This window comes from Mercenaria mercenaria, chromosome 16 (genome assembly GCF_021730395.1).
Source record: "Mercenaria mercenaria strain notata chromosome 16, MADL_Memer_1, whole genome shotgun sequence".
NCBI classification, from domain to species: Eukaryota; Metazoa; Mollusca; class Bivalvia; order Venerida; family Veneridae; genus Mercenaria; species Mercenaria mercenaria.
Window position 1 is genome coordinate 32115199 of NC_069376.1, and position 27265 is coordinate 32142463.

At 33.6% G+C, this 27265-nt stretch overlaps 2 protein-coding genes across 2 annotated transcripts; both read right to left on the reverse strand.

Moving 5' to 3' along the window:
- Positions 1-1847: 1847 nt before the first annotated feature.
- Positions 1848-20658, reverse strand: LOC128549287 (uncharacterized). Its single transcript, XM_053525851.1, has 10 exons — positions 19395-20658; positions 18447-18542; positions 16853-17031; positions 12650-13446; positions 11442-11574; positions 9198-10536; positions 7410-7564; positions 5998-6161; positions 4080-4195; positions 1848-3507 (listed from the first exon to the last, which is right to left on the reverse strand). Exons 1-10 carry the CDS (start codon positions 19630-19632, stop codon positions 3332-3334), a joined length of 3393 nt encoding a protein of 1130 aa, XP_053381826.1. The 5' UTR covers positions 19633-20658; the 3' UTR covers positions 1848-3331.
- A 2853-nt stretch (positions 20659-23511) lies between these two features.
- LOC128549846 (SPRY domain-containing protein 3-like) lies at positions 23512-26698 on the reverse strand. Its single transcript, XM_053527521.1, has 3 exons — positions 26588-26698; positions 25151-25295; positions 23512-24599 (listed from the first exon to the last, which is right to left on the reverse strand). The coding sequence occupies exons 1-3, from the start codon at positions 26686-26688 to the stop codon at positions 24468-24470; spliced, it is 378 nt and encodes a 125-aa protein (XP_053383496.1). The 5' UTR covers positions 26689-26698; the 3' UTR covers positions 23512-24467.
- Between the last annotated feature and the right edge of the window lie 567 nt (positions 26699-27265).

Here is a 27265-nt window from a genome sequence, read left to right on the forward strand (position 1 = left end):
GGAAGATGTCCATTTACGATAATCGCTTAACCACTCATTTGGTGATGTTGATGTTGTAAGTCATACATATGTAAAAAAGACAGCTGTTAAACAGAGTTTATCAAGGATAATATTTTGAATATGTTTTCCTCAATAACAAGAAATCGCTGTTCAAAAGCTAGTAGGCCTAATACAAAATAATCGGGTATCAAATGGGGTAGGGAAATTCGGCTGCATTATGTATACATTGTTTAAATGTACTATGATGTGATGTTTAACTCCAATCCCCAAGAAATCCATGGGAAGTTGACTAGAGACAGTTTGAAGAGTACTGACTAGTCTATTTGACTTAAACTTTACGATTAATGAAAAAGCATCATACCTATGATGCTTATCCCGAACTGATGAACCTGTTTACCGTATGCATTAATTCTTTTCAATAAAAAGTTCAAACAAATTCGACATTGTAAACGGAAGTTGTTGTCAGATTGTGCATAATTACTTATAAGGACATGAAACTCTACTACAGCGGATAAGTTCATCTTAACGTCTGTTAGTTCTTTAGGCAAAGCAAATGGAGGCTTACAGAGTCCACTTTGCTTCTTTATGTGTTTGTTTTGTCCACATGGTCTTTATGTTCATCTTGTAATTCCAAGATGATGCTATCATATTTCATATGAGATTTTGTACATTTGAAAGAGTCAAGTTTGCATTGCTTTTGCTATAGTTTTCTACAAACAAACAAGGCGACATTCAATATGGTAATGTTTGAATATTGTCTGCAGATAAACCTAGGTTAAGTTTCAGCTGTAACTTTTGCATATGATCAAGGCGATATTCCAGACGATAAAGTTTGGATATTGTCTGCAGGTAGACTAGGTCATATGCGATAGGGAAGAGTCTGTTCTCTTTCAAGATAAACCAGGAACTAATTGATAAGAAAAGTGAATACTTTTTCTGATTTTCTTTTTCAACACAAACTCGGGCGATATTTCATAACGTAAACCTTCTACTTCTTCTGCTAGAGCTTTCTACAAATAAACCAGACGGTACTTGATAGGTTAAAATTTGATGTTTTCCCTTGAATTTCCTATAGATAAATCAGGCAGTATTAAAACAGGGCATTTTTGTTTCTGCTATTATAATGTTTCCTACAGAAAAAAACAGGCGATAGTTGACGGGAACCGTTAATACTACTGTGCCTTTCTACATTTAAACCAGGCGATATTTGATAAGGTAAATTTTATACTTCTTTTGCTAGATATTTGATAGGGTAAAGTTTGATTATTGGCTGCTAGAGCTTTTTACAGTCACACCGGGCGATATTTGATTGGGTACAGTTTGTACTGCTTCTGCTGTTATAAGCGTTCTGTAGTTTATCTGCCATGCTTACATTTAAACCAGGCGATATTTGATATGATATAGCTTGTACTGCTTCTGCTTTTATAAGCATTCTATACTTCAACAACCATGCCTACAAGTATACCGAGCGATATTTGAGAGGATGCAGCGCTGTTATAAGCGTTCTGTACTTCACCTGTCATGTATTTCTACAAATAAACTAGGTGATATTTGATTGCTGTATTGCTTCTGCTATTAAAAGCGTTCTGTACTTTATCTGCCATGCGTTCCTATATTTAAACCAGGTGATATTTTATAGAATACAGCTTATATGTTTACTTCTATTATAAGTGTTTTGTACTTTATCTGCCATGTCTTTCTACTTTTAGACTAACCAGACGATATCTGAAAATTTTGTACTTCTCCTGCTAAAGCTTGTTTAGTGCTCTTTGGGAATCACTTTACTCTTTACCACTCAATAATGGCAGAGCTCATTCATCGGGAGAGAAATAAGAATTATAATAAAGTAAAAGTTTTAAATATACAAGCTTCTTCGCATTATCATTAACATTTTACCACTATGTTTTTATGTGTAATATTATAATGTAACACAATATAGTACACAAAACAAAGTCATATATTGAGCATTTACTGTCGTTAGAGCATTTTAATTACCGAATCGACCGTAATTTCTTAGAATATGTACAAAAATACGGGTACACTGAAACACAGTTATGATTAAAGAAATTTAGCAATTAATACAATGTACTAATATATCATATCTACTTTCACTTGTAGAAAATTCATACTGTCAACAGTTTCGATTGCATTGCTAAAGAACTAATATATCTCAAACAGTGATTGATTTGCCGTTGAATAAAATCACTGTTGGAGTTATTATGCGAAGGAATTATATCACGATGGCGCTGCTTGAGTGGTAAAATCATGCGCTTCTGAAAAACAATATTACTAGTATTCAAAAGTAAATCACTGTTTTAGATATATTATCTAGGCCCTTCCCGAACCAAACACAACTTCAGCTGCAATCTTATGCAGCCAATCTCTTCTCAGTATATTTTTTTTTTCAAACATAGACAAATAACTGTAGAGACAATATATTGTCCAAACTCCCCTTAAAATATCAAATACTATGCATAATACTACATTCAATGAATGAAATGTTTAGACATTAAACACATTGTCGGCCTAATACTACTATGTGTAACAAGTTACCTGTAGTGTCAATATTTCAGGCAAATCATGTATAATTACCATCATTGAATTACAAAAGAATACATTTACTCTGTGATGCGTTATAAAGAGCAGTCACGGCTAAATACACCGTGGCGAAAAACTATACAAGGTAAAACGTTATACATTGATTTTGACACAAAATCGCACATTAGACATTTATCTGATCCTTTGTTTTCTTCGTTTGTACTTTCTAAACCGTCTTTCCATAATTTTGAAATGACCCTCCAATGGTTGATGAATTAAAAGAGTAATAATAGATGGCAACAGTCAAGAAGACTAAAGAAGAGAAATATGATATATCTAAACCAATCTAAAGAAGAGAGAAAACAATCTTAGAAATCTAGGAATACACAGTTGAAATTCGATATTTCGAACTCATTTATCTCATAATTCCGGTTATCTCGAACACGTTTTCAAGTCCCGTCCAGAATAACGTGCACAGAATATCATTTTAAGTCAAACTTCGGTTTTCTCGAAGTAAAACGATCGATCTCTTGGAATTCGGGATACCAAGGTTCGACTTTGTCTTCTTTCGTTGTGGGTTTGAATGATAAAGTAGAAATAAGTAAAAATCACAGCCCGCCCAACACGACAAACGTTGCAGGTTTAGTCTGATTGGGTCAGTTCGTCGACGGTAGTGGAAGTGCAATCTACCGTCCGGCGCGGCGCTTTCTAGCCCCCGGTTGAGCAGAACTAAACATTTATACATGTTAAAATAACAAAATACAATTTTGAGAAAAATTTAAGATGTCTGCAGTCATTTATTGTCCACTCTTGGATTCTCGGTTTGGTTGTCCATTCGAACATATCTTTGTTCACGTGTTGCTGGGATTTCCATGTAGATTTTACTGGGCGTCACTTCCTCTCTCTTCATTATAACCTCGCCCTGTGAATATGTCATATTTGTTCTGAGGAAAATGTCATTTTTATTGTCTGAAAATATATGATAGTTGGTAAAATTATACAGTTACATGTACGCGTATGCCATGCGACGGAAAATAAAATAACCTATAAATATTTGCATAATTATGTTACTTTTTCGCCCATTTGATTCATACATACATGAAACAAAATTTAGAATTGACATTTACGTTTCTTACAATATCGTCATCGAATTTGATTTATTTAGTGTTAAGCATGAATCTACTGTTTGTATGGGATTAACAAGACTTGATATTTATCGAAATAATATTGTTATAGAGTATGATTCAAGTTATGGTATCATTTACTACGAATAAATCTAATAACTTAAGGTTCAGAATGCTCTCTTTTGTTTTTCTGAAGAACGACAACTGTGTTTTGTATGGGAGAATATACTTTTACGTCATCTGTCCTTGTTATTGTTATGTACATTTACTATTTTGTGTATTGTTGTCACCATAACATCATAAGAGTAATAAAATGAGGAAAAAAATATCATTTTTTGAGGTAGAAAATCAATTATCATTTTAAATGAAAATGGAAGAAGCTGGATATACTCATCAAAATATATTTTTTACTATCACCTTGTTCTTTCCTTCTTTTTGTACACAGTATGGCAGCTAGGACTGCACCCGTTACGATCGCTATCCCCAGGAGAGTACCGAGAACAGCAGCTAATGTCGTAGTAGCAATTGTGTCTCTGTTAAACAGATAAAAAGCGTTTTTATTCAACCACAAAGCATATGACATACTTATTGCTCTCTCTTTGTTATCATGTTGACAGCATCAAATTATGATTTATGAGGACTTATAATCTGACTGTATGTGCTGCTCAGGGTGTCGTCTCTTGTTTTCGTTCAAATGAATATATGATTGACACTTGCCTCTTAAATTCTGAACTTTTGTTTCAAATAAGTTGATAAAATCATGCGAACATATTAAACATTTGAGCCGCGCCATGGGAAAACCAGCATAGTGCATTTGCGACAAGCATGGATCCAGACCAGCCTGCGTGTCCGCGCAGTCTGGTCAGGATCCATGCTGTTTGCTTTCAAAGCCTATTGCAATTAGAGAAACCGTTAGCGAACAGCATGGATCCTGATAAGACTGCGCGGATGCGCAGGCTGGTCTGGATCCATGCTGGTCGCAAAGCCACTATGTTGGTTTTCCCTTGGTGCGGCTAATTTTATAAATTTTCGTGTTCTATTTCTAAGTTGAAGCAAAATCTACGGAAATTTGGGTGTGAGCGCATCAATATATGAACAACTAATTACTTGTACATAAAAAAGAATGTATAAGAAGTCCACCGATACCCTTAATTATATAAGCAACTAATTACTTGTACATAAATTGGTAATGTAAAATTAAGCAGCCCGCCACTACCATTAGGTATATACATGATAAAGTGTCATTTGAAAGAGTGAAATCTTTTTTCTATGATATATATTTTGATCTTATATGAGAATGGAACAACTGTTCACCTTGCATTATATATTTTCAATGGATCTAATCATTGTCCGCAATTAAACATTCTCCAGAAAAAAACAACAAAAAAAAAACAAAAAAAAACAAAAAAAAACGTGAGGTCACGCACAATGTCAAATAAACGACCATTGTATTTCTAGAAATCTCCTATCAGTGAATGCCATTCCATGAAGCCATACAATTTTAATCTGTGCAGAAATAAAACACCATTTTATACAAAAAGTAATGTAATGGCTGAAGTTCCATGGCCAGCTTTTGTAAAGTTCAGGTATTTCAAAGATGAATTAATTTATTTCCTCTTTAAATCGCAGAAATAACTCGACTTATTTACCTTTGAACATTAGAGCATGTTCACGAATATTTTTTTCTTGAGACATATGCAGATTTAATGGAAACGTTGCAAGATAGGTCGACGTTTTGTAAATGCTACCACATATACTACACTTCTGTAAACTCACAAACCATCCTTTTCCATAACAAACTAAATCGAAACTAAACTATATGACTTGTAAAATCCCTTCATAAAAATGAATGAATTAGGTAATTGTCTCTTTTACAATAACAACAGCATTACGGAACGAAAACTAACATTAACTTCCCTGTATGAAGACATGATGCATGATGAGATTTTAGAGTTCGATAAACTAAAGTTAAACTTTTTGAAATGTTATCTATCCGTATCAAAATATGATGCGGAAACTAAAATACTTTCGTGTACAAACATGACTGTACCACTTCTGTCACAACAATTTACCTAAAATTACTTCATTAAAGTGTTCAAATTAATTTAAATGAAACATCGCGCTGAAAACGACCGACATTAAAAATATTGCTTTGTTGCCTTTAAGACACAATTATGCCATATATCTTCCATTCCACTTTGATTGAATTTGCATTTATTTTCCTTTTCGTCTAAATATGACACGTGAAAGACGACTAATGACATTATAATTTGAAATACGTACTCCTGCGGTGTGCCTGGAACCGACTAATGACATTGTAATTTGAAATACGTACTCCTGTGGTGTGTCTGGGACATTCTTTACATTATTTCCAATGCGTGCAAAGCAATTGATGCAAGCTTGCTCATTCGGACACTTTGAACGTAGAGGCATATCGTTTGGATAAACTATCTTGTCCGTTTCAAATGTGAAAGTACCTTCGAGGGGATATCGTCCTATCTGTATAAAAACAAAAACAAAACAAAAACACATCAACAATAATATTTCGTTTATGTATCTTTACATGAAATGTTTGTGTATTAAGTATTGTTGTTTTCGTGGTGTTTACATTTTGTTTTTAAGTCGCATTAACATAGTTTAGTTTATTTGGTATTTTACAGCAGAAAACGATAGAATATGTGTTTGTTTGTTTATATCTGTTGGGGTTTAGGTCACAGCATCACCATTTAGGTTCCCACCAGGACTTACTTCACCGGCATGCATCTGGAACGAACCATCGACATTCCACAAGCTAGTTTGATAGAACTGTTGATAGGCTTGCTATTCAATACATATTAGAAATAACGACTATTTGAAACACCTTAATGTGTCTTATAGTTCCGGCAGGACATGCAGATATGCATTCAAAACAATGTAGCAGTGTTTATGGAATTAAATTTCTTAAGTAAGATTTATTTGGCACATTATGTAACCGACTGCTAGTTTGACATTTTATCTCATATGATGTGGGCAATATCTTAAGATGGCAGTTTATCAAAAGATTACCTTTATTGTAACTAGAACCAACTATTTCATCACTTACAGGTAATTAAGGGCCCGTATTCATCAGAATATTAGACACTGACACAGACTGCATTTTCCCTCTACTTTTGTGAATAAACTGCGTATAGTTCATAAACTTTAATCAAAATACTTAGATAAAGCAATCGATATACGTAAGGTGCTGATGGATATTATTATTATTATACCAGATTAATATAGCGCCCTTTTCATGATAAACACGTTCAAAGGCGCTTTATATATAGCAAACGCAGCCACAACGGGCGCAAAATTCATCCTCTGGTAGTACAGATACAGAGCGATCTGACCAGAGGGACAGAGTGAGATAAAGCCCCAAGAAGAAATAAAGAGAAATCCTTTTTAGGTACAGACTTGTCCGGCTACCTTAAACTAGCTCTTTGCGAGTAGACAGTCTAGTTCTTTAACATGCACGGTATATAGCACCGATACACGTGAAGCCGTCTTTCCTGAGAAGAACCAGTACAGGCCTCTAAGTTAGGTGGGAGACACTCAAGAGCATCTCAGAAATTTCCAGTGCTTGACCCGGGATTCGACAGTCAAGCGTATTACCACTAGACCATCGGCCCGGCTAAAAAATGAATAAATGTCAGGTGTCATATATTTCGGGGAATCACAGTCTGTTTAAAGCGAAAATGCTATAGTTGCTACAGTCTCAAAGAGGCATACCTCTTTATAGACAAGCGTTGATGGATCAACATCATCTTTCTGTATATTGTAAATTCTGTACCCTATATTTCCATCACCGTTTCTGTTGAACACTTTCATCTTGCTGCCAGACCCATCCAAATCCATCTTTGTTTTCAATATCTCTTCTACCAAACCTATTTGTACGAAATTCGTTTCAAACACACATGTTAAACATAGATAAACAAAATATACAAGGTAACTAAAGGTTATATGAAACGTTTAGTATTTAAAAGAAATAATACAAATAAATGCATCGTGAAATGCCTTTGTTGATCAAACAGATGATAGTTAAAATAACAGCAGCTAACCCATATTGCAAAACTGCCAATAAGTGCTATGTCCAGCATTAAAAGAGGCAACACTCTCCAATATCAGCTGGCAATTTGACAATGCTTCAAATGCTTGTTATGCTTTTTCATCCAGACCTAAGAACGATAGATGGATTAAGCCATTTACCTGATTTCAATGCATTAATTGTATTTCTAAGTTTTCGGTCTGACATCCATTATTACCAGGAAAGTTTCTTATTCATTTAGTTTTTCCGCTGATTTTACAGGCAAAGAAAATCTCCTATATAAGTGACCCCCTCCCCCCCCCCTCCCCCCCACATTCCAGACTTTTTAATCCGCAATATACAAGATCCTGTCTGGTCCAGTCTGATAAGGGTCCATAAAACCCCTGTAGACTTGACATGTAGTCTAATTATTGTCAGAGAATCATAAATTTTATTGCCTACAGGTAAATTGGTTATTTCCTGTGTTTTGCATTTTATTAATTGAAATGCTGTTGTTTTTTTAGTCTTTTTTCAGCATGTACACAAAATTATTTTAATTGATAAGATACTAATTTTGATTGCTTAGTCATGTTGAGTAATGTCCTGGCCAATTAAATTTTAACTCTTATAGCAAAGCATTTCTCACTATAAAATAATTATTCAAAACTTAATAAGAGAAATTACAAGTTTGTTTATTCAATGATTATGATCTTTTTATCAAAAGTAACAAAATAAAAACGAAAAAAAAAGATAATTGCTGGATTTTATTGGAAATTAAAGAAGTGTTCAGTTGCATTTTTAATAGATAAAGAAGATATATAGACAGAAGGATGTTATATAATAAAAATGCTTAATTCCTCTTGTGTTGTCTAAATAATGTTAACTTTCTTTTATGTATAATAAAATCCAGCAATAAAGATATATCATTGTTCAAAATACACAATAATTTATTACTTCTAAAAGCTATGTGCCTGAATGCATTTTTTTTATTTTTGATAATAAAAAACAGCAATAATGAGATGTAATTGTTAAAAAACTTACTTTATTAAAAATATGATAAAACACTGTTGTATCTTATTACTTTGTTTATTTAGCCCTAATTCAATCAAGCTTTCTAAACTCGTTATAAAGGTGAGAACTGATTTGCTATAAAGGTGAGAAATATCACCTGCAATTTATTTACTGCACAGTAGCTATACAGTAGCTTATTATGATAAACAGAAGCAAGTCTACCAATGGTCCTGACTTGTATATTGGCCCTTATCGCCAATACGCAGACCTTATCATCTCTATAGGCCACATACCAGGCATACCAGAATCAGTGTCTTTAAATGCAAGGGATTACAAGCCATTTACTTTAAATTTGTCCGTGACTTAAAGAAACCATGTTTCTCCTAATTGAATGTGACGTCTTTTCAAGTAATTTAGGAAAGTGAAACTAAGTCCTATGAATAAAATATTTTGTTTTGAATGTTCTCTATATTCAAACCTACCTTCAGTATTGCTAAGAAAATCTTTACACAGACTAGAAGCCGAAGATCCGCATTTGGTCTTTAAGAAGGCATCTGCTCCAGTCAGAAGGCATTTTGTTGCGACGTAAGCTTGGGTATCGTATGTGTCTAAAGTGAAGTCTGGATCTCTGCTATGGTCATTAGCTACACTGCATTTGTCGGCTTGGGTCTTGTCAAAACTCAGATCGTAGAAGCAATTTCTCTTGGCTTGAATAAACATCATAGCCCACGGGTCGGTGCGATAAGGTTTGGGCTTTATGTTTTGCACGTGGTTTCTTAGTTCCCGATCCTTATACATTTCTAGTGACACGGTAAACGATCCAAGTATAATGTGGTTTGTGTCTTTAGCTAAGATAGTCCCATCACGTGCCCACGCCTCCGATCCTAAGAAAACAAACTCTCCGCGCTTCATTTGTGTCGTGAGAGCGGAAACGATATTTTGAAGATGGTTGGTGTAAAGGAAAACTATTACAAGCTTTGCTTGAGCATACTTCCTCAATTTGTCGTAAATCTGAAACGAACTATCTACATCATTCACGGAAATATCTTGTACAACACAAATCTTATTGGAAACTGCTGATTCCATAACTTTATCACGGCCATGTTTTCCGTAGGCCCCTTCACTGTAAATAATCTGTATATAATTGACATTTAATTTTTTAACTATTTCTACCATAGCTTTAGCCTGTGCATCATCCGGCGTTACAACCCTCATGAAGTAAGGAAATGTAGCCCTGTCACTTAAAGCTGGGCTGGTAGATGCATAGCTGATCTGTACAAACTTCAAAATAGACAAAGTAGAAGCCACAGAAATGCTAACAGTACTTGTATATTCTGCAACATAACCAATTATTTTATCATTAACATGAACTACAGTTCCATTGTCCAATGTAATGCCATTTTTATGAAGGTTGTATATCTTTCTTTGAACAACAGCAGGGCTCGTGCAAGAGTTGATAATTATTAAACCAATTTTCATTCCAGGGAAGAAGCTTGAGTAGTCTCCGTTTTCACCGTTTACTTTTTGTACAGCAAATTTAATAGATTCAGCTATCTGGTATCCACTGTTGTCAGATATCGCGCCACAGTCCTGTATACCACTTTTTAGGAAAACAGGAACGATACCGACTACATATACATCCCCGGCCTCAAATATCATATCTTCTTGCAGCTGTGTTAATGGAATACATTCAGAGCAAATTTTGCCAGGCAAACATTGAGCTATACGGACCCTTGGCCACCGTAGTACCTCGCCTAATGTGTTATAGTCTCTAATAGCATCGTAATCAATAGTTGCTTCATTATTTGTCAAGATGCCAATCTGAAAATACAATTAGGCATAAACCATATATTCCTGGACACATTAGTCTGCTTTTGTTGTGCATTTACGGTTTGGTCCAGTGCATCTATGGTCGTACAAATCTACTGAGTAACAATACTATGCGCAGCAAACTGATACAATACAGATATTAACTGTAACCGTTTCACAATACAAACTATTTACTTTCATTTCAATCTGAGAGCCGACAAACATTTTTGATATGTGTAAATGTATCCTTAATTATTTACGCAGCCTATTTTGCTATAAGGCGAAAACGCAGCTAGTTGAGAGGTCTGAATTGTATCGGCGTGGATATTCCGCCGTGTCAAACTGGGTTCAATTCTGTGCTCCAGCAAAAACCATTCAATGAAATTTTCATAATTTTCCTCAGTTCTTTACATATAATAATGTTTTTTCGAAGCTTGCACTGACAAAAAGGCATGTGCAAGTAATTGAGATGGTTTCAGTTTCTGGTAACATTGATACAATTTATGCAATTCGACTCGTTTGTTTTATTTTCATGAATCAAGTGCTAGAAGGCAATTGCCAAGAACCAGCTAATGTATATCCAATAGGAAAAGCCAACGTTCCAGGGCCGATACATTCAAAACCGCAACCCCATAACAGTACAATGCGCCATATTTACAAAAGTACTTAGCCAAAATAAAACATATAAACACTCTGGGCGAAACGAACAAATGAAGGAACAAAGAGGGGCACCACCTTGTAACGGGTAGTAGCACATGAACAACTAGGGTTTTAAAAACCGGTTAATGACATACCTTTTAAAACATCTGGGAGTTAAGTTTGTAAATACTATTTATTTTGTACTTTTGAAATGTCACAATTTCTATATGTCACCAGTGCTATAAAATAACTGTTATATCTTGTAAATGTTTATATACCTTCTTAAATCTCAAACCGTCTAACTGGTAGTTTTTTGACGTCTGGATGTTAAACAGCTCGTACAATGGCTGAGTCACTTCCCCTGACTGGTCAATAGTGAGCCGTATGTTTTCATTCCGGAGGGAAGCGGGCCTTAAGTAAGCAACAAAATATATTTGTTAAAGCAGATCATGCAATTAATCTTATGATAATACGTCAGAACCATTACAAAAAGTATGATTAGGAGAAACATACGCTGTTATCCATAAAGGGATATCTTTCAACGCCGCTAGTATGTATTCTCTAATAATGAATACACTATCAATCTTATAATAATCAGTAGGACATGAACTCCGGAGCTACATTCATTTTTAATGGATAAGTATCAAACTGAGCAATAAGAATCTTGCATATGTTCAACTCGTAGATTTATTTGCTTGTTTAATGCTACAACATTGCGATACAATTTACTTCTAATGGCATCGTTTAAGTTTCTAATGGTGGAAAAAGTGAGGCAAACAAATAAATTTAGGAATAGGATAACTTTCAGTTAACGTTTAGATGGACGTTCTTCTCATATGAAAACGAACATCACCAAGTCATATGATGCATATGTATATATACATTTCTTCGCAAAACGTGTCATCTGCATGTCATACATAACGTACTCAAGAATATAGACAAATAAAAGGCTACACTTCCGGACAGTTCAACACATTCAGTGCCCCACTATGTTAAAAGAACAGATACACCTCTTACTTTTGAAATTTATAATAATGTTCGAGTGCTAAACTTGCAAAAAAGGAAGTTTAACATTCCTTTTAACCAATTTATTGTTAGTGATTTTTGTAGAATGTTGTCATTTGGAGATAACTTTAGTAAAACAATGTTCATTTTCCTTTCAAGAATACTCTAGGCAAAGAAATTTGTTATTAGTAATCAAGCCTATAGGCACAAAGTCTAGACCCTGCATGTATCGAAATACAGATAAATAACCTACAAATAAATTTCTGTTTTTGTAAGTCATTTGTTAATCTATGTTTTTATTATTTAAAGTATAATTTTGATACCAATTTATGATGATGTATAACATCTTTTTGCGTTCCAATGTAGCTCAGCACTAGTGAAATTCACTGAAAACTAATACATGTATACGAAAATTAATCTTACATGAATATAAAATAAGTTGATAAATTAAGCAAGTTTAAAATAGACAAATAATCCTTACCCCCATAAAAAATCACCCTGAAAGTCAATGCGAAGTCCTTTTACAGCATCTATCATTTTGCCCTGTTGGAAATTGCTCACAAACCCAGCACATGCACTTGACTTGGTGGCACAATAGCTTGTTCGAAGGTTGACAGCAGCTTTAATAATGGCATGTTGAGCGGCAACAGCATAACTTACATAAAGCGGCTGTTGACTGAAATATTTTTCTATTTCTTTGTCGGTAAGAATAGTAAAGTTACAATTCTTTTTCCAACAATTTCTTACTTTGTAAAAGACATCAAGTAACCAAGGATTTGATGCAGTTTCTTGATTGAAGTGGGTCGCATTTTTGAAAATTGACTTCCAGTGTTCTGTAAACTCAGTGATTTCTCTGTACGGTGGAGCTACTGCCAAAGACCCTTTCGATTTAGATATCAAATCCCCGTTAAAGCGCTTAAACACGTTTCCATCCAAATTTGAACCATCAGAAAACATTATAATTGGAAACGATGAATATTTGGACTTATCTAAAGATAACATGAGAGAGTTAGCGACTGAAGCTGAGGCTATTAATACAATTCCATTTATTGGTGGACGTGAATGTGAAATACCAATTATGATATCTTGAAGTATCTGGGAAATTTCGTTGGCGTTTATTCCATTGGTATTTGTTATAGTCCTTGTTAATCCGATACATATATCCTCTTGTTCAGCTCTAACCTTTAGTCTGGTATAACAGTCGTGACCATAGACATCATCTTCATATACTACAGCAATCCTGTTCCAATCCAACTTAACCATAGATTTGACCATCATCTTTAAATAAAGACAAATATAATATCGTTTTACCTCCATAAGATTATAGCATTTTAATTGGTAAAGAGGTGGTCAAGTTGTGACCCCTATATTTCTGTGGATGGACAGTATATTTACAAGTCGTCCTAGGCTATAAATAAGTGGTCGATAAAATAAATCAAATATAGGATTTGTTGGTGACCCTCCAAAGAATATGTGGGGTCAGTATGATAAATATTTGGACTCGGCAGACGCTGCGACTTCCATTTATCACACTGACGCAACCCAATAATTAATAATAAACTACATGAAAATTATATTTAACGAATTGTTTATGTGATACAAGAATGGGGCTTACGGATCAATGTTTAATGGATCTATGAATTTCGTTTTGTTTGATCTATTTTAATAACTTCTGATAATTTTCATTGTATAATCAAAGCTTTTTCTATGCCCCCAGCATCTACTTATGCGGGAGGTATATAGTAATTGTCCTGTCCGTTCGTCCGTCCGTACGAGGTTAACCAAATGGGACCATTTCGTCTAGCATCAATACCCCTAACTAGAATGACTTGATACTAATGCAGATGTAACCTGTGACCGTTCCTCATCTTCAGACATCACCTGACCTCAGTTTGACCTTGACCTTGAACTTGACCACGTTTTGGACTTAGGTTGCTTTGTATCGACAAGGATGCACCCGGGGGCATCAAGCGTTTACTGAACGCAGCTCCTTCTTTGTATTGTTATTGGTCTTTACTCCATTTATTAACAAAACGCGATAACTGTGGCCTTTATTTACTAATACCGGATTAACCCATAACAATGAAATCGGGAATCAGGTAGACATATTATATGACAAATATCTTATTTCGCAAAACCAATGTAAGAAGCGGCGTGGTCTAGTGGTTAACACGTATGATTTATAAGCTTACGGTGCTGGTTCGAATACATGACGAGGTACATTTTAATTATCTATCATGTTTCTACCTGGAGAAGGAATAAAGGTAACATATACTGAGTACTTACTGACATTTTGCAGAGGATCTCATATTAGAATAGACATTGAATCTATTAACATTGCAAAATAAATAAAAAAACCTCTTGCAGGGAAAATAAAACCAAAGTTGCGATCGTTAAAGACATTATGAAAGTTAATAAAATGTTATATTTAAGACACATCAGTAACATATTTATAACGACTCGTCTGAGCATTTCATTATTGAGGTCAGTGGCTACAGACACTGCTAGCGAGCAGGATGACTACTCAGATACCGACAGTGCTTTTAATGAACTTCTGTATACATATTTGTCATGACATGAAAAAGAAACTTAAACAAATAAATAAAAAATAAAAAATGAAAGAAAAATAAATACAAAAGACGATATAAAAATACCTGCAAAAACGAATAAGTGAAAATCACAAAGAAGGGCTCGAACATACACCATACAAACATAAAAAGAACAGAAGACGGACACACTATCCACTAGACTACAAATCTGTTATGATATACCAGATCGTATTTAGAGTTAAGAATACTACATTATACAAATTAACACAATTTATCGGATAATACACCTGCTTTACCTGTTTTTGGATTTTACCAAGTACCGTTATAATAAAATTATCGCGGTTCATTAATAGTTACTAGAACATGAGTTGTGTACACAAAATACCAGTATTTCAGTGTTTTAAGGTTTCGATGGAGGCCTTGAGAAACAAAAATCAAACACCACCAAATCATAGAAAGAAAGAGTTGTTTGACATGAAAATTGAACAGCATGTAAAACATGTATATTACTTTACGAAACAAGTATCAGTATACTGATATAAACATTGAATTCCGGAAAAGGGCTGCCTAAAGGGGTTCCACTTCCGGACAGTTAAACGCCTTTAAAAACTCACCATTTTCAAAGAACAGTTACACATGTTCGTTTTGATGCATTTGCAATAGCGTGCGAGTGGTGAAATTTCGCATAACAAGTTGGAACACAGTTTTCAGCAATTGTTTATCTTTATTTCTTTACAAATGACATTCATTTTCAAAGGGAGACAACTGTTCCTGATTATTTTAAGTACAAATGGCATTCATTTTCAAAGGGAAACAACTTTTTCCAATTATTTAAGTAATCTTTGAGAAAAAGTTGTCTCCCTTTGAAAATGAATCCCATTTGTAAAGAAAAAAAGATAAACAATTGCTGAAAACTATGTTCCACCTTGTTACGTGAAATTTCACCACTCGCACGCTATTGCAAATGCGTCAAAACAAACATGTGTAACAGTTCTTTGAAAATGATGAGTTTTTAAAGGCGTTTAACTGTCCGGAAGTGGAGCCCCTTTAGGCAGCCCTTTTCCGGAATTCAATGTTTATATCAGTATACTGACACTTGTTTCGTAAAGTAATATACATGTTTTACATGCTGTTCAATTTTCATGTCAAACAACTCTTTCTTTCTATGATTTGGTGTTGTTTAATTTTTGTTTCTCAAGGCCTCCATCGAAACCTTAAACAAACGCATTAAATGTTTATGGGAATTTCTGTTTTCCATTATTTTGCTTTATTTACCTTCCTATTTCAATTTAGAATGCAATGAGGATTCAAAAGGTCGTAATATAAACATAGGACTGGGTCAAACAAAACATGTATCATTTATCTTCCTTCTTTCAGATTGATGAACATTTTTTGCAATTACATATTTTTTTTAAAACATGAAAGAAAAATATTAACTGTATTTACTTGATTGTGGTATCGCTACGCTTGCTTAATAAAAAATCTGTTCGCTTTCCGGATATCAAACGATTTTCTGTCTTGATATCATATAGCATAATTTAACCAGTTTATTTTTTAAAGGTGTATTAGACCCAATTTTCATATAATTTAAGTAAACATGAAATTAATGACGTACATTAACATAACTATGCATGACGTTTAAAATAGTGCACACTTAACATTCTGTATAAATGTGAACTGCCACTTAAACAACTGGAGGTTGTTCTAAGAAACGACGACTATTATTGTAGAAAATTTAATTATGAATTTAGCTCTCCGTACACAATTTCAGTATATATCTGGTAAAGATAAATACATATTGTTAGGATTTTGTATTCATGAAATAATTAGAGATAAAATATTTTATTGAAAGGGGGGCATTGTATATCTTATGATGGCATTTGTATGATGTATCATCATTGAATATCACGCAGAACAAAATGTGTTTCAATAGAAATTTGGTCTAAGTAAATATTTATAAAATTATATGTATCAGGAGATATGGTTTCAGAGGAAAAACATCAATACGAAGAGGTTTGTGACATCACCCTTTCGGCAAACGATTGACTACAGCAAAGAATCGATTCAGTCTGGATCATGAAAGATACCATATCAGTTTAAAAGCGACAAATAAAAAGTGAAATTCAAATTCAAACCTCTACTTGAATGTCATCATTTGGAACAACTCGAGCAAAATTAGGATATGTTTTATCATTGCCCAATTCCGTTGCTGTTGTCGAAAATCCGATTTGGAGTAACTGGCGTTTTTGTGGGACTGAGCCAAAGATACGGGATATGACTTCGGCTTCGGAACTTGTTTCTGGTCCTAGAACACCTAATGTAAACCAAACAAAATTAATTCAAGAGTAGTAAATTCAACACAGCTTATAGTAACTTTTATAAAAGCAAATTTAGTATTTGCAAATGTGTTTGCAAAATCAAGTAACTGTGTTCGATTACCAATTCTTCACCAATAAATCACTTTTAATTTAACATGATGGTATAACTATTAAATCAAATAGTTAAAAACTGAAAACCCAGAAACAATATTGTCAGAAAACTATTCATAGAATGTTTCATAGTTACTTTTAAGGAAAGAGTTCAGTCAATATTTCTTTTACTGCAGGACTAGAGACTTGGATCTCTATTTCATATAGGGACAAGACTGAGCTTTGAAGTATCGACAAAGGAACTAAGGTGAACTCTTGATTTAATATAGACAACTATGAGGAATTAAACCTTTAAAGAAAAAATCTATATGCCTAGACAATTTTCTGATGATCATTCTAAGGCTATGATGTTCTATCATATCTATACACCTAGTCATACATCTAAAAGTCTTGGGGTGTAGCCCCAATGGACTATGGTATGTTGACGAGTACAGAAGCACAACTTATTTACAGATATTTTTTTTTTCAATTTATATGTGATAAATACAGACATTAATGTTACATTCAATGATTTATGTTTCTTTGTAACAATTACAGAGACAGTAAGAAATAATTCTACAACGTTTCGAACAAGATGCCAAAATTGTATTACTAGTTAATTGATTCAGTTTTTATTTCCACTCGTACTTAAGTTCATTTTAACTCCTTCTAGCGTCTTTATAGTGCGCTTCTGTACTCGTCAACATACCGACTTACGAGTGGGAAAAACGGAACCAATTTACTAGTAATACAATTTGGCATCTTGTTCGAAACCTTGTCTATCATTTGTTTTTCTTTTTTAGATAAACATTTTATTAAAACTCAGGTGTAGACAGGTATTCAAATCTGTTACACAGAATGTTTTAACAGGATCCTGGACACTTCTATATCCAATGCCTAACATTTATTGGTTTTACTGAAATCAAGACAATGGTAATCTTGTTTGCCTCGTCTACACCTTCCACGATGTTTTCGTTTACATCTCTGACTGTGTTAATAATTGTCGTTTTTGTCATATTGTTAAGGTCCCGAATTTGAATCACGTGCTCCCCATTATTCCTATTTTTCCAAACTAACTTACTTTTGTATCAGTAGTGACATTCTAGTCATAAGTTTGTTTTTCCTCAAAATTATTTCAATACCATGATAAATAAACGTCCCTTATTTCCCTTATTTTTAGGCCGTAACAGATAATCGCGTTTTCATAACAACCAGAGAATGCCGAAAAACGCATTCAGAGTGTACGTAATTAAACGGAAAATGACGTTTATCTTAAGGGGTCCAATACTTTAAAGACTATAAAAGCAGGCAAAATTCTTACCTAGTATGGTTTCGTTACTTAGGGCCCTGTTCAAAATTGTCACTGCATGTTCTGACGCCTTGTCGTCAAGGGAACACGTTTCAAATGATTCAAAACCTAAAAATAATAATGTATGAAATCTTTATTTACATACAATTTCGTCATCCACTTTTACTGTTTATGATTGCCTGATCTGTCCATTTGATCGACTTAAACCAGTGACATTAATGATATAAACGTTATAATTAATTAAGCAGATAGTATGGAAATTACGATAAGCACTTTTCAAAATATTTTTATATATATTCTTAGGTAACTTAAAACTTAACAATATGAATTAGAAAGTACAGTTCATTTAAGAAATAATTTATAGAAAAAGGGTGTTTTAACACTATTTATGCATGATGGGTCGTTATACATCGGGCTCAAAAATTTCACGAGGGCGCAGCCCGAGTGTATAAATAGTGTTAAAACACGGTTTTGCTATGAATTATTTCAATTCTAATATGCCCTTAATATAAAACAGTAGATAAAATACAGTAGCGCTCTTTCTTGGCCGCAACAAAAACACTGACGTCACCGCACGTTAACGTGACGTCATTCTAGCGTAAGAATGTTTTAACAGAGAAAAGCATATTAGAATTCTTCATATATAATTGGTTAAAAATCAAGATAATATGCTTTAACAATTTGTCAAAATTTACAACATCTCAATGTAAACTCACATTTTATAGGCCTACTTACACAAAGTCGCGAAAACATAATATCTATCTCAAATACATAGTAACAAATCATTTTTTCATTGGCAAAAGTAGGCAACACGCGGAAGATGAAATTTGTACAATTAATATAAAGCTCAATTTTTTAGCAAAGGAAGGTAAAACCGTATTTAAATAAATAAATAAATAAAAATAAATAAATTAAAAAAAAAAAAAAAAAAAAAAAAAAAAACAATTAGCTGATACATACCAATGCGAAAAGGCAGTTTACCATAATCATTCAGATTTTGGAAATACCATTTAATTGCTTCGACGATCATAACAGAATTCATGTCCACAATGGCACTGCATACCTTACTGTTTGGTTCATAAATGCCAAACAGACCTGTCACTATAACATCCCCTTGAATATTTACTTTGCCCACAGAAAGTTTACAGAAATAGTTTAATAGTAAGAATGACGCGACAATATGTACAAATTGCGACATTTTTTAGCTGTTTCTGATAAATTTTAGTGATCTAATTATCGATGAATTCTAAATCCTTCTGTCAAACTTACAGTTCACAGTGACTTTACATTTTAAAAGTACTTTACACTTTACGGCGACTTTATATTTCAGACATCAATGGCATGTAATGGGAATTTTCAGATATATTACCCTACGTAGTATACAGATAGCGATCTTTTGTATTTACCAACCTTTTCAACACATATAAATATAGTTTTTAAAATAATTTCCTTATTGTTTAAGCCACTCTGTTTACAAACATATTTAAAGGTAAACATAAAATTATATTACTTGCCATTCAAAACTTGCTTTTCTTTATATCTTCTTTATAAATTTGTAGTATTTATTTAGTTATAAATTAAAGTTCCGTGTAGTATACAAAAATGGTATAATAACAGGGTATATTATATTCAACCACGCGAACATGTCCCAGAAAATATAATACGGAATTTGTTTAAAAACTATCAATTAGATTCATTTAAAAAACAGTTACATAGACTGAAAGATATATTAGTTCAGCTGTACGTGCTTAGTAAGTGCGCTTCAAATGGCCAAATAACAATGCCTTTAAATTGTTCAGTTAATACCAGTAAACTCCAAAGTACATATCTAAAACAACATACAATGTACATAGGTATGGTATAGAGCCTAATAAGAACAGCCGCTTTCCACATTCGATTATCACACACATTGAACGAGGAAAACGAAGCAACCAGCTTTAACCTGATGCGGTGTTCCTCAAATTAGTTATCATGGATGAAACGTTTTGTAACATTACCTTATACAAAAGGAAATAGCCATGCCACCGAATCTTACAAATTTGTAAATAACATCCTCATAAATATCACCTGATTATTTTTATGTTTGTTTTAAAGCCAAATTCGGAATTTGGACAGAACACTTAAGTATATTATTTACTCAGCTTACTAAGAAATGACAATGATAGCTCTGCTAGATAATATGTACAAATTTAACGACTTTAAATTTAAAGTCCTTAACATTATTCGTTCAAGCAAAATTGACTATTTTACGCGGTACATTCATATCTATATTAAAGGTAGTTTACAATACTCATATTAATACCATCCGTTTGCGTACACTTTCTGTCGTTAAATGTAGAGAGATATAAATTGATGCAACAATATCCGATTGACAGTTTAAATTACCGAACAAAATATAAACTTTATTAATTACAATAAAACAGCTGGACAAGCTTGACCTCCCTAGTGATTTTCGCCGCAAGAAATGCAGTAAAAGATCAATGTCTACCTCTCATTGAACTCGCCCAAAAGCCCCAGTTGTTAGGTGAAATATACATCTAAGATACCCTTATTTGCTAAAGCCTTCCGAGATTGTTTCCTGTTTCTAGAAAAATGTAAACCTGATCATTTTTGAAAGATCGTCAAAATCTTTAAACAAATAAAGAAAACTTATAACCTCGGAAATATGCAAGTCAATAAATGTAATAAGAATTTTACCAATCGTATTTTATAATTTCTTGTTGTTTTTTTATTATGCAATACGAATAGATTTGACATTAAACTTTTAAAGTCAAACGCTATTACTTTATGACAAATGTCTATTTTTATTTCGTAAACGTGTCAAGTAACTTGATCTTACTGTATATTTTTGCTTTGATGCGTTCTGTGCTTTCAAAGTAGTTCTTATAAATGTGATAAATATTAAGATATTAATTAGAGTTTTCATAACTTATTAAGATCCAGCGTTTATAGGACTTTTCAAAGTCTTTGAATAAGATGAATTTTAACTCAGCAACAAGATATCAAACGTAAGTTGCTGTGACCGTTATAATGAAATCTTTCAATAAAAAGAATAATAAGAACAGAACACTCATTAAAGTTTTCATAACTGAGTTGAGAGTTGTTAACGTGAATGCCAATTTTAAACTGCAGTGGTATTGACAATTTTATAGTAATCTTTGTAGGTTGCCATGTACTAGTTCCTGATGTTTACCAATTTGACCAGGTCTGCAAATTGAATATCAAATTAATCTCCATCAAAATATTGAAGGGACAATAACACAAGTTATAGAACAAAATAGTAATAATAAAATATGATAAAATACGAAGGGGGTGAATGTCTAATGCAAAAAATAACGGCATGATTATTAACTCGGTATACATACATGATTTAATGAGTTTATTTCCAAATGATGATTCTTCAGCCATTTTCTGATTTGTGTTCTTAATAATGTTTACATAACTACATGAAGACGGGTATATTTTTTCGAAAGCCAATAATGGCTCTCATTGAAAATTGAAGTTTAACGTCGTATTTGAATTTAGAAAATGATCGGGAACCAAATTGAACATTCGGGGCAAATGACGGCGCAGCAATGAAACTACTACATATTTATGTCTCCAACATGTAGTGTGGGAGTTTGTATGTAAGTCTTCCATCTGTCTGTGTGCCGGTCCGTCTGTCAAATGTTTGTTCACACAACTCCTCCAACACCACTGGACGGATTTACACCACACCTCACAAAAGTGATAATTGCCAAGCTCAGTTGTTCGTTTCGTCGGCATTTTCCGTTTTGAAGATTTTCAGCGGAGTTATGGACCTTGATAAGTTAAGTTTTATGATGTTTTGACCACTTCTCTTACATTATTAGGCAGATTTCCATCAACCGTACAGGAGTGATCAGTGCTAAGCCTCATTTCCATATTTTCAGCATTTTTCGGTTCGATTATTTTAAGTTATGGCCCTTGATTCATCAAATTGTATGTTGTTTTGGCCACTTTTCTTTCATAATTGGGCGGATTACCACTAAACAGCAGTGATCAGTGTCAAACCTCATTGAGTATATTGTCAGCATTTTCCGGTTCAGTGATTTTCAACGGATATATGGCCCTTGATGTGGGTTACATGTACCTTGTCCGGTTAACTGCTCCGATACCACCAAGAGGAATTACACAAACCTTCACAAAACTAATCACTGACAAGCATAGTTGTGCATGTCGTTGGCATGCTCCGGTTCGATGTTTTTCTTCAGAGTGTTTGCCCTTGATTCATGTTCAGATTTGGATATTTAGGCAACATCTCTTAAACGATCGGGCAGATTTAAACCAAACCTTAAATGAGTTATCAGTGTCAAGCCTAGTTATACATATCGTTGGCATGTCCAGTTCAGTGATTTTCGGCAGAATTATGGTCCTTGATTCGTTATATTTTACAACTGAATGCAATTAGACTGAATTTTACCAAACCTCACAAGTGATTTGTGTAAGGCGTAGGTGTGCATATTATCGCCATGTTCTAACTAGTTCAATTTCGGTGGAGTCATGTCCCTTGATTTGTCAAATTCATTTATCCCTGCTACCTCTCCATTCCGCCAAACTTCACAGGAGTTACTTTGGCCAAGGTTACTTTTGTAGAACATTGGAATGTTATGGTTCAAGGATTTTGCCTGGAGTTATGATCATTAACTTGTGGCATTTTATAATATCTGCATGGTGGTCGGAGACATGCGTTTTTCGTGAGAAAACAAAACAACCTCTAGAATTAAATGAATTAGCAATACATGGATTATACAAATTCAAACACTGAATCTTGGTCTACTATATATAAATATCTACATTAGTAGAATTGTGATAGGTTTAGAATACAAACATCATACATATTATCTAATACTGCTCACATTTACTTCATTGCAAGGAAAAACAGTTATATTAAAAACTATCAAATTCTTATTTCTTGAAAATTCTGCCGTTGCTAGGTGACAATTATTTCAAAGTTGTTTCTATATAAAAGCAACAATTCATAATAAACTTAGAAAGGAATTTATTCACAACAAAACTATATATATACTCAATATAAAATAATTTCCATCACCTGAAGTTAAATAATTAGCAGGCAATAAATGAGGCATACAGTGCAACCTCTACAGAGCGGCCCTCTCTACAGCAAAAACCTCTCCACAACAGCATCATAAAAATGTTCCAAAGCTGAAATTTACTATTAATATAACCTCTATAGAGCAACAACCTCTCAACAGAGGTCAATATCTGCTTCTCCCAAAGGGTGTTGCTGTACAGAGGTTACACTGTATTTAATTAGTGACAGGATATAAATATATATGGAAGTTCTAAATTTTTATCAATGACCTTATACATTCTTGTAAAAAGGTATACTGCGGTAACATGAAAAACAGTTATCAATAAAGTTTTTACTGACTTCCTGCATGTGCCCTTAAAAATCAATTATCCCGTTCCAGGCACTGGAAATTTCTGAGATGTCATGAGTGTCTCCCACCTAACTAAGAGGCCTGTACTAGTTCTCCCCAGGAAAGATGGCTTCGCGTGTATCGGTGCTATACACCGGGCACGTTAAAGAACCAGATTGTCTATTCGCAAAGAGATAGACTAAGTTAGCCAGACAAGTCTGTATCTAGAAAAGGATTTCTCTCTATCTGTTCTGGGGGCTATATCTCACTCTGTCCCGCTGGTCAGATTGTTCTGTGTCTGTACTAGTAGATGATGAATTTCGCGTCTTGTGTGGCTGCGTTTGCTATATGTAAAGCGCCTTTGAACGTGTTTATCATGAAAAAGGCGCTGTTTAAATCTGGCATAATGAATAATAATAATAATAATAATAATAATAATAATGATAATATTAATAATAGATAGATAGATAGATAGATAGATAGATAGAAGAATTTACAGCTATTGTTGTATTATATATTGAACGACCCTTGCACACAACAGAGACTGTTCGTCATCTATCCTACAACACTCTTGCAGACATCTGTCATTGGTCTAACCGCATAATATAATATAACATATCTGCACTTTCAGCTACGACCTCGGTATGTCCATGTGGTCTGTAACCACTTTGACTTTTTGCCCCGGATAGTGCAATTCAATTGCAGGATAGCGCTGAACGTTTGTTCCTGTGGATATGGCACTATAAATTTTCTGTTTTAAAACCTGAAAAAAGATGTTACGCTGATTTACGTAAAAAACAACTGAGTGACTGATTTAAACGTTCGTATTTCCTATGAGTGAAATAAGAATCATCCTTGGAATGAATAGTACATGTGTATCAGTAGAGCATATGTACGGATAAAATGTACTATGTTTGCAATTGGGTACGGCTGTACTGTTCCATATAGGACGTTTAGAGGTCGTTTACGTAACTTCATTTAGTTTCGGCCTACAAACTGTTGTAGTAATTAGATGTGCAATAAGCTTGCATGGAAAAAGCCCCCTAGTTGTAATACAAAATGATAACAAAATACATATACGTTAATATCCCTGTAACAAAAGGCATCGATTCACATTCATTAAAGATGATACTCTTTAAAGAGTAAATAAAAATGAATCTCTGATGAACAATATAAAAAACTGTATTGATTTATTATAAAATTCTGGCATTTTGCAGTGTCAAGAGGACAGACATTAGTGTAATTATTTCCTTTTTGAAAAGCGAAATGATGTCTGAATATTTAAAACGGTATTTAGTTATTTCTTTATCTCACCACTTCCCCATTTCTCACGAAAAAGGCGTTGAGTTCCGTGTTATACGGCTTCAAAGCTTCTTGTTTTCTGATTTCGCAATGTATACGGTCTCCAACATTGCACTTTGGTCCAAAGTCTTTCACAGAATCATGTTCAAAGTATAATCTGAAACATAAACACAAAATTATATAAACCAGCAACATGTTTGCAAGATATTTTTATAAATAACCTAAAATAGTGTACATAAGGTAGTAAACTGTTGCAACGTTTTTGAAATATGTACATTCTTCTTGTATTTGTACCAATGTCTAACTTTTGTTTTTACCCACTTTATCATTTTTCAGTGTTGTATATACATTCTATGCCAAACTTGTGGAAATAAACATGTTGAGAAATCTCACTCAAACTGTGGGCGATTAGCTTTAATAAATATACCATATTAAAAATCACAAACCGACATCAATTATTGTATACTTAAACAGTCACAGTATATTTACAAAACCAGGATTTTGGCTAAATTACTTCACTATTATTTCTAAATGACTTAGAATAATCTACTTTAGTTTGGATAGTAGTTCAAGCGGTCAAGGAGAAATAACGGCACAATTTTGTAATATTTCAAAAATGTTTATGTACAAAAAAATTAATCAAAATTTTTCTAATTGAACTTTCCTAAACTCCTATTGGATATTCGCCGGCTTATCGGACATCGGACGATTGTCCCATAGTTTTGCGAACTGGAAATTTGTCCGGTCGGACATAATGAAATTTTAGAAGTTGTGCAAAACTGCTTGGATAATGTTAAAATAGTATGTTACAATGTTAACATCATGAAAAAGACGTCTTCTGAGATTTCGAATTTTGACCAGTTTTATTTTGCTGGAAAAACGGCCACCCGGAAAATTTTCCGATTGGACTTTTTTCCAGTCGGACATTTCTCCAGTATTATAAACGGGAAAATCAGATTGGGCATTTTATTTCGTTTTCTTATTGGTACATAAATATAACTGTTATCGAGAATATTAGTATACTTTAAGTAAATTGGTAACATATCTCACTGCAAAGTGAGACAACTTAAAATACTTTCACGTGCACATAGCGGGAATGACAATTGCCTAAATTTGTGGTAAAGCATAGTTCATTTTACGAACAAAGACCAATTGGACTTTCAACAATCCGATTTGACACCGTATATACAATCGGATTTTTTGAAAAATATTCGACTGGACAAAATTATTTGGATTGATTTTTTTTGTTCATGATAATTTTTGAAATATTACAAATCTCAGACATTTATTGTTCCGTGGTCCCTTAACTACCATCCAAACCATAACAGAAGTTAAGTTCTTAATTCATTTAGAAATGGTAATGAATAATGAGGTTTGCCAAAAGTTCTTATAAAAAATCTTGGTTGTTATTTTCGTTCCAAATATGGATTTAGAATTCGAATTACTTACCCACCGTAGCATAACGAATACCCTATAGAATTTCTTCCAAATCCGAGTTGAATATGCTTTGGATAGTTTTCTGGCACAAAACCTACCACTGGAGTAAACATTTCTATTTTGAGTATCTACAGCATTACTGCATTACTGTAAAAACGTACTTTCACAATTGTTTATTCATCCCTAGCAAAGAATACAACTTGAACAATGCAGAATTTAAAAACTCGTGCAAATACTATATTAACTGTTCGATACCACTCTCCCTTTTGTTATCACGTCGATGATCGACCAATTATCTGTCTTAAAATATATGTCTATAATTCAATTAAAAAAAAATCAGCCACTCTTTAATGGTATCGTTTCAAAATTTTGGTTACCAAATGGGCTTATTTTCGTGCTTTTAGAACTCATTCATTGTAATTTGTGGATAAAAGGCATTCATTCTGGAAGGAGTTTCACGGTTTTAAGATTTCCATCATGATGGCAATAGAGTATTAAATGTAGAGAGGGTGGGTATTCGTTCCCGATAAAAAGTTATACAATATTACTAAAACGTCAATTTTTATAAGTTCTTTTATAAGTATCGTTTGAAAGAAACACATTTACTACAAATCAAATAAGGGCTGGGATATTTTGTATATTTGAAAAATAAGTGAATCAGTAAGTGGGTCATTCTTACTTCAAAAAGCA

Excerpts from the sequence above, each read along its gene's own strand:
- LOC128549287 (XM_053525851.1), bottom strand. The coding sequence starts at position 19,632 with ATGTCGCAATTTGTACATATTGTCGCGTCATTCTTACTATTAAACTAT. Across the intron at positions 10,537-11,441 it reads ACGGTTTGAGATTTAAGAAG|ATTGGCATCTTGACAAATAA; the intron begins GTATATAAACAT and ends TTGTATTTTCAG. Across the intron at positions 4,196-5,997 it reads GTCCCAGACACACCACAGGA|AGACACAATTGCTACTACGA; the intron begins GTACGTATTTCA and ends TCTGTTTAACAG.
- LOC128549846 (XM_053527521.1), bottom strand. The coding sequence starts at position 26,688 with ATGTTTACTCCAGTGGTAGGTTTTGTGCCAGAAAACTATCCAAAGCAT. Across the intron at positions 25,296-26,587 it reads TATTCGTTATGCTACGGTGG|ATTATACTTTGAACATGATT; the intron begins GTAAGTAATTCG and ends TTTATGTTTCAG. Across the intron at positions 24,600-25,150 it reads TCGTGAGAAATGGGGAAGTG|GTTTTAAAACAGAAAATTTA; the intron begins GTGAGATAAAGA and ends ATCTTTTTTCAG.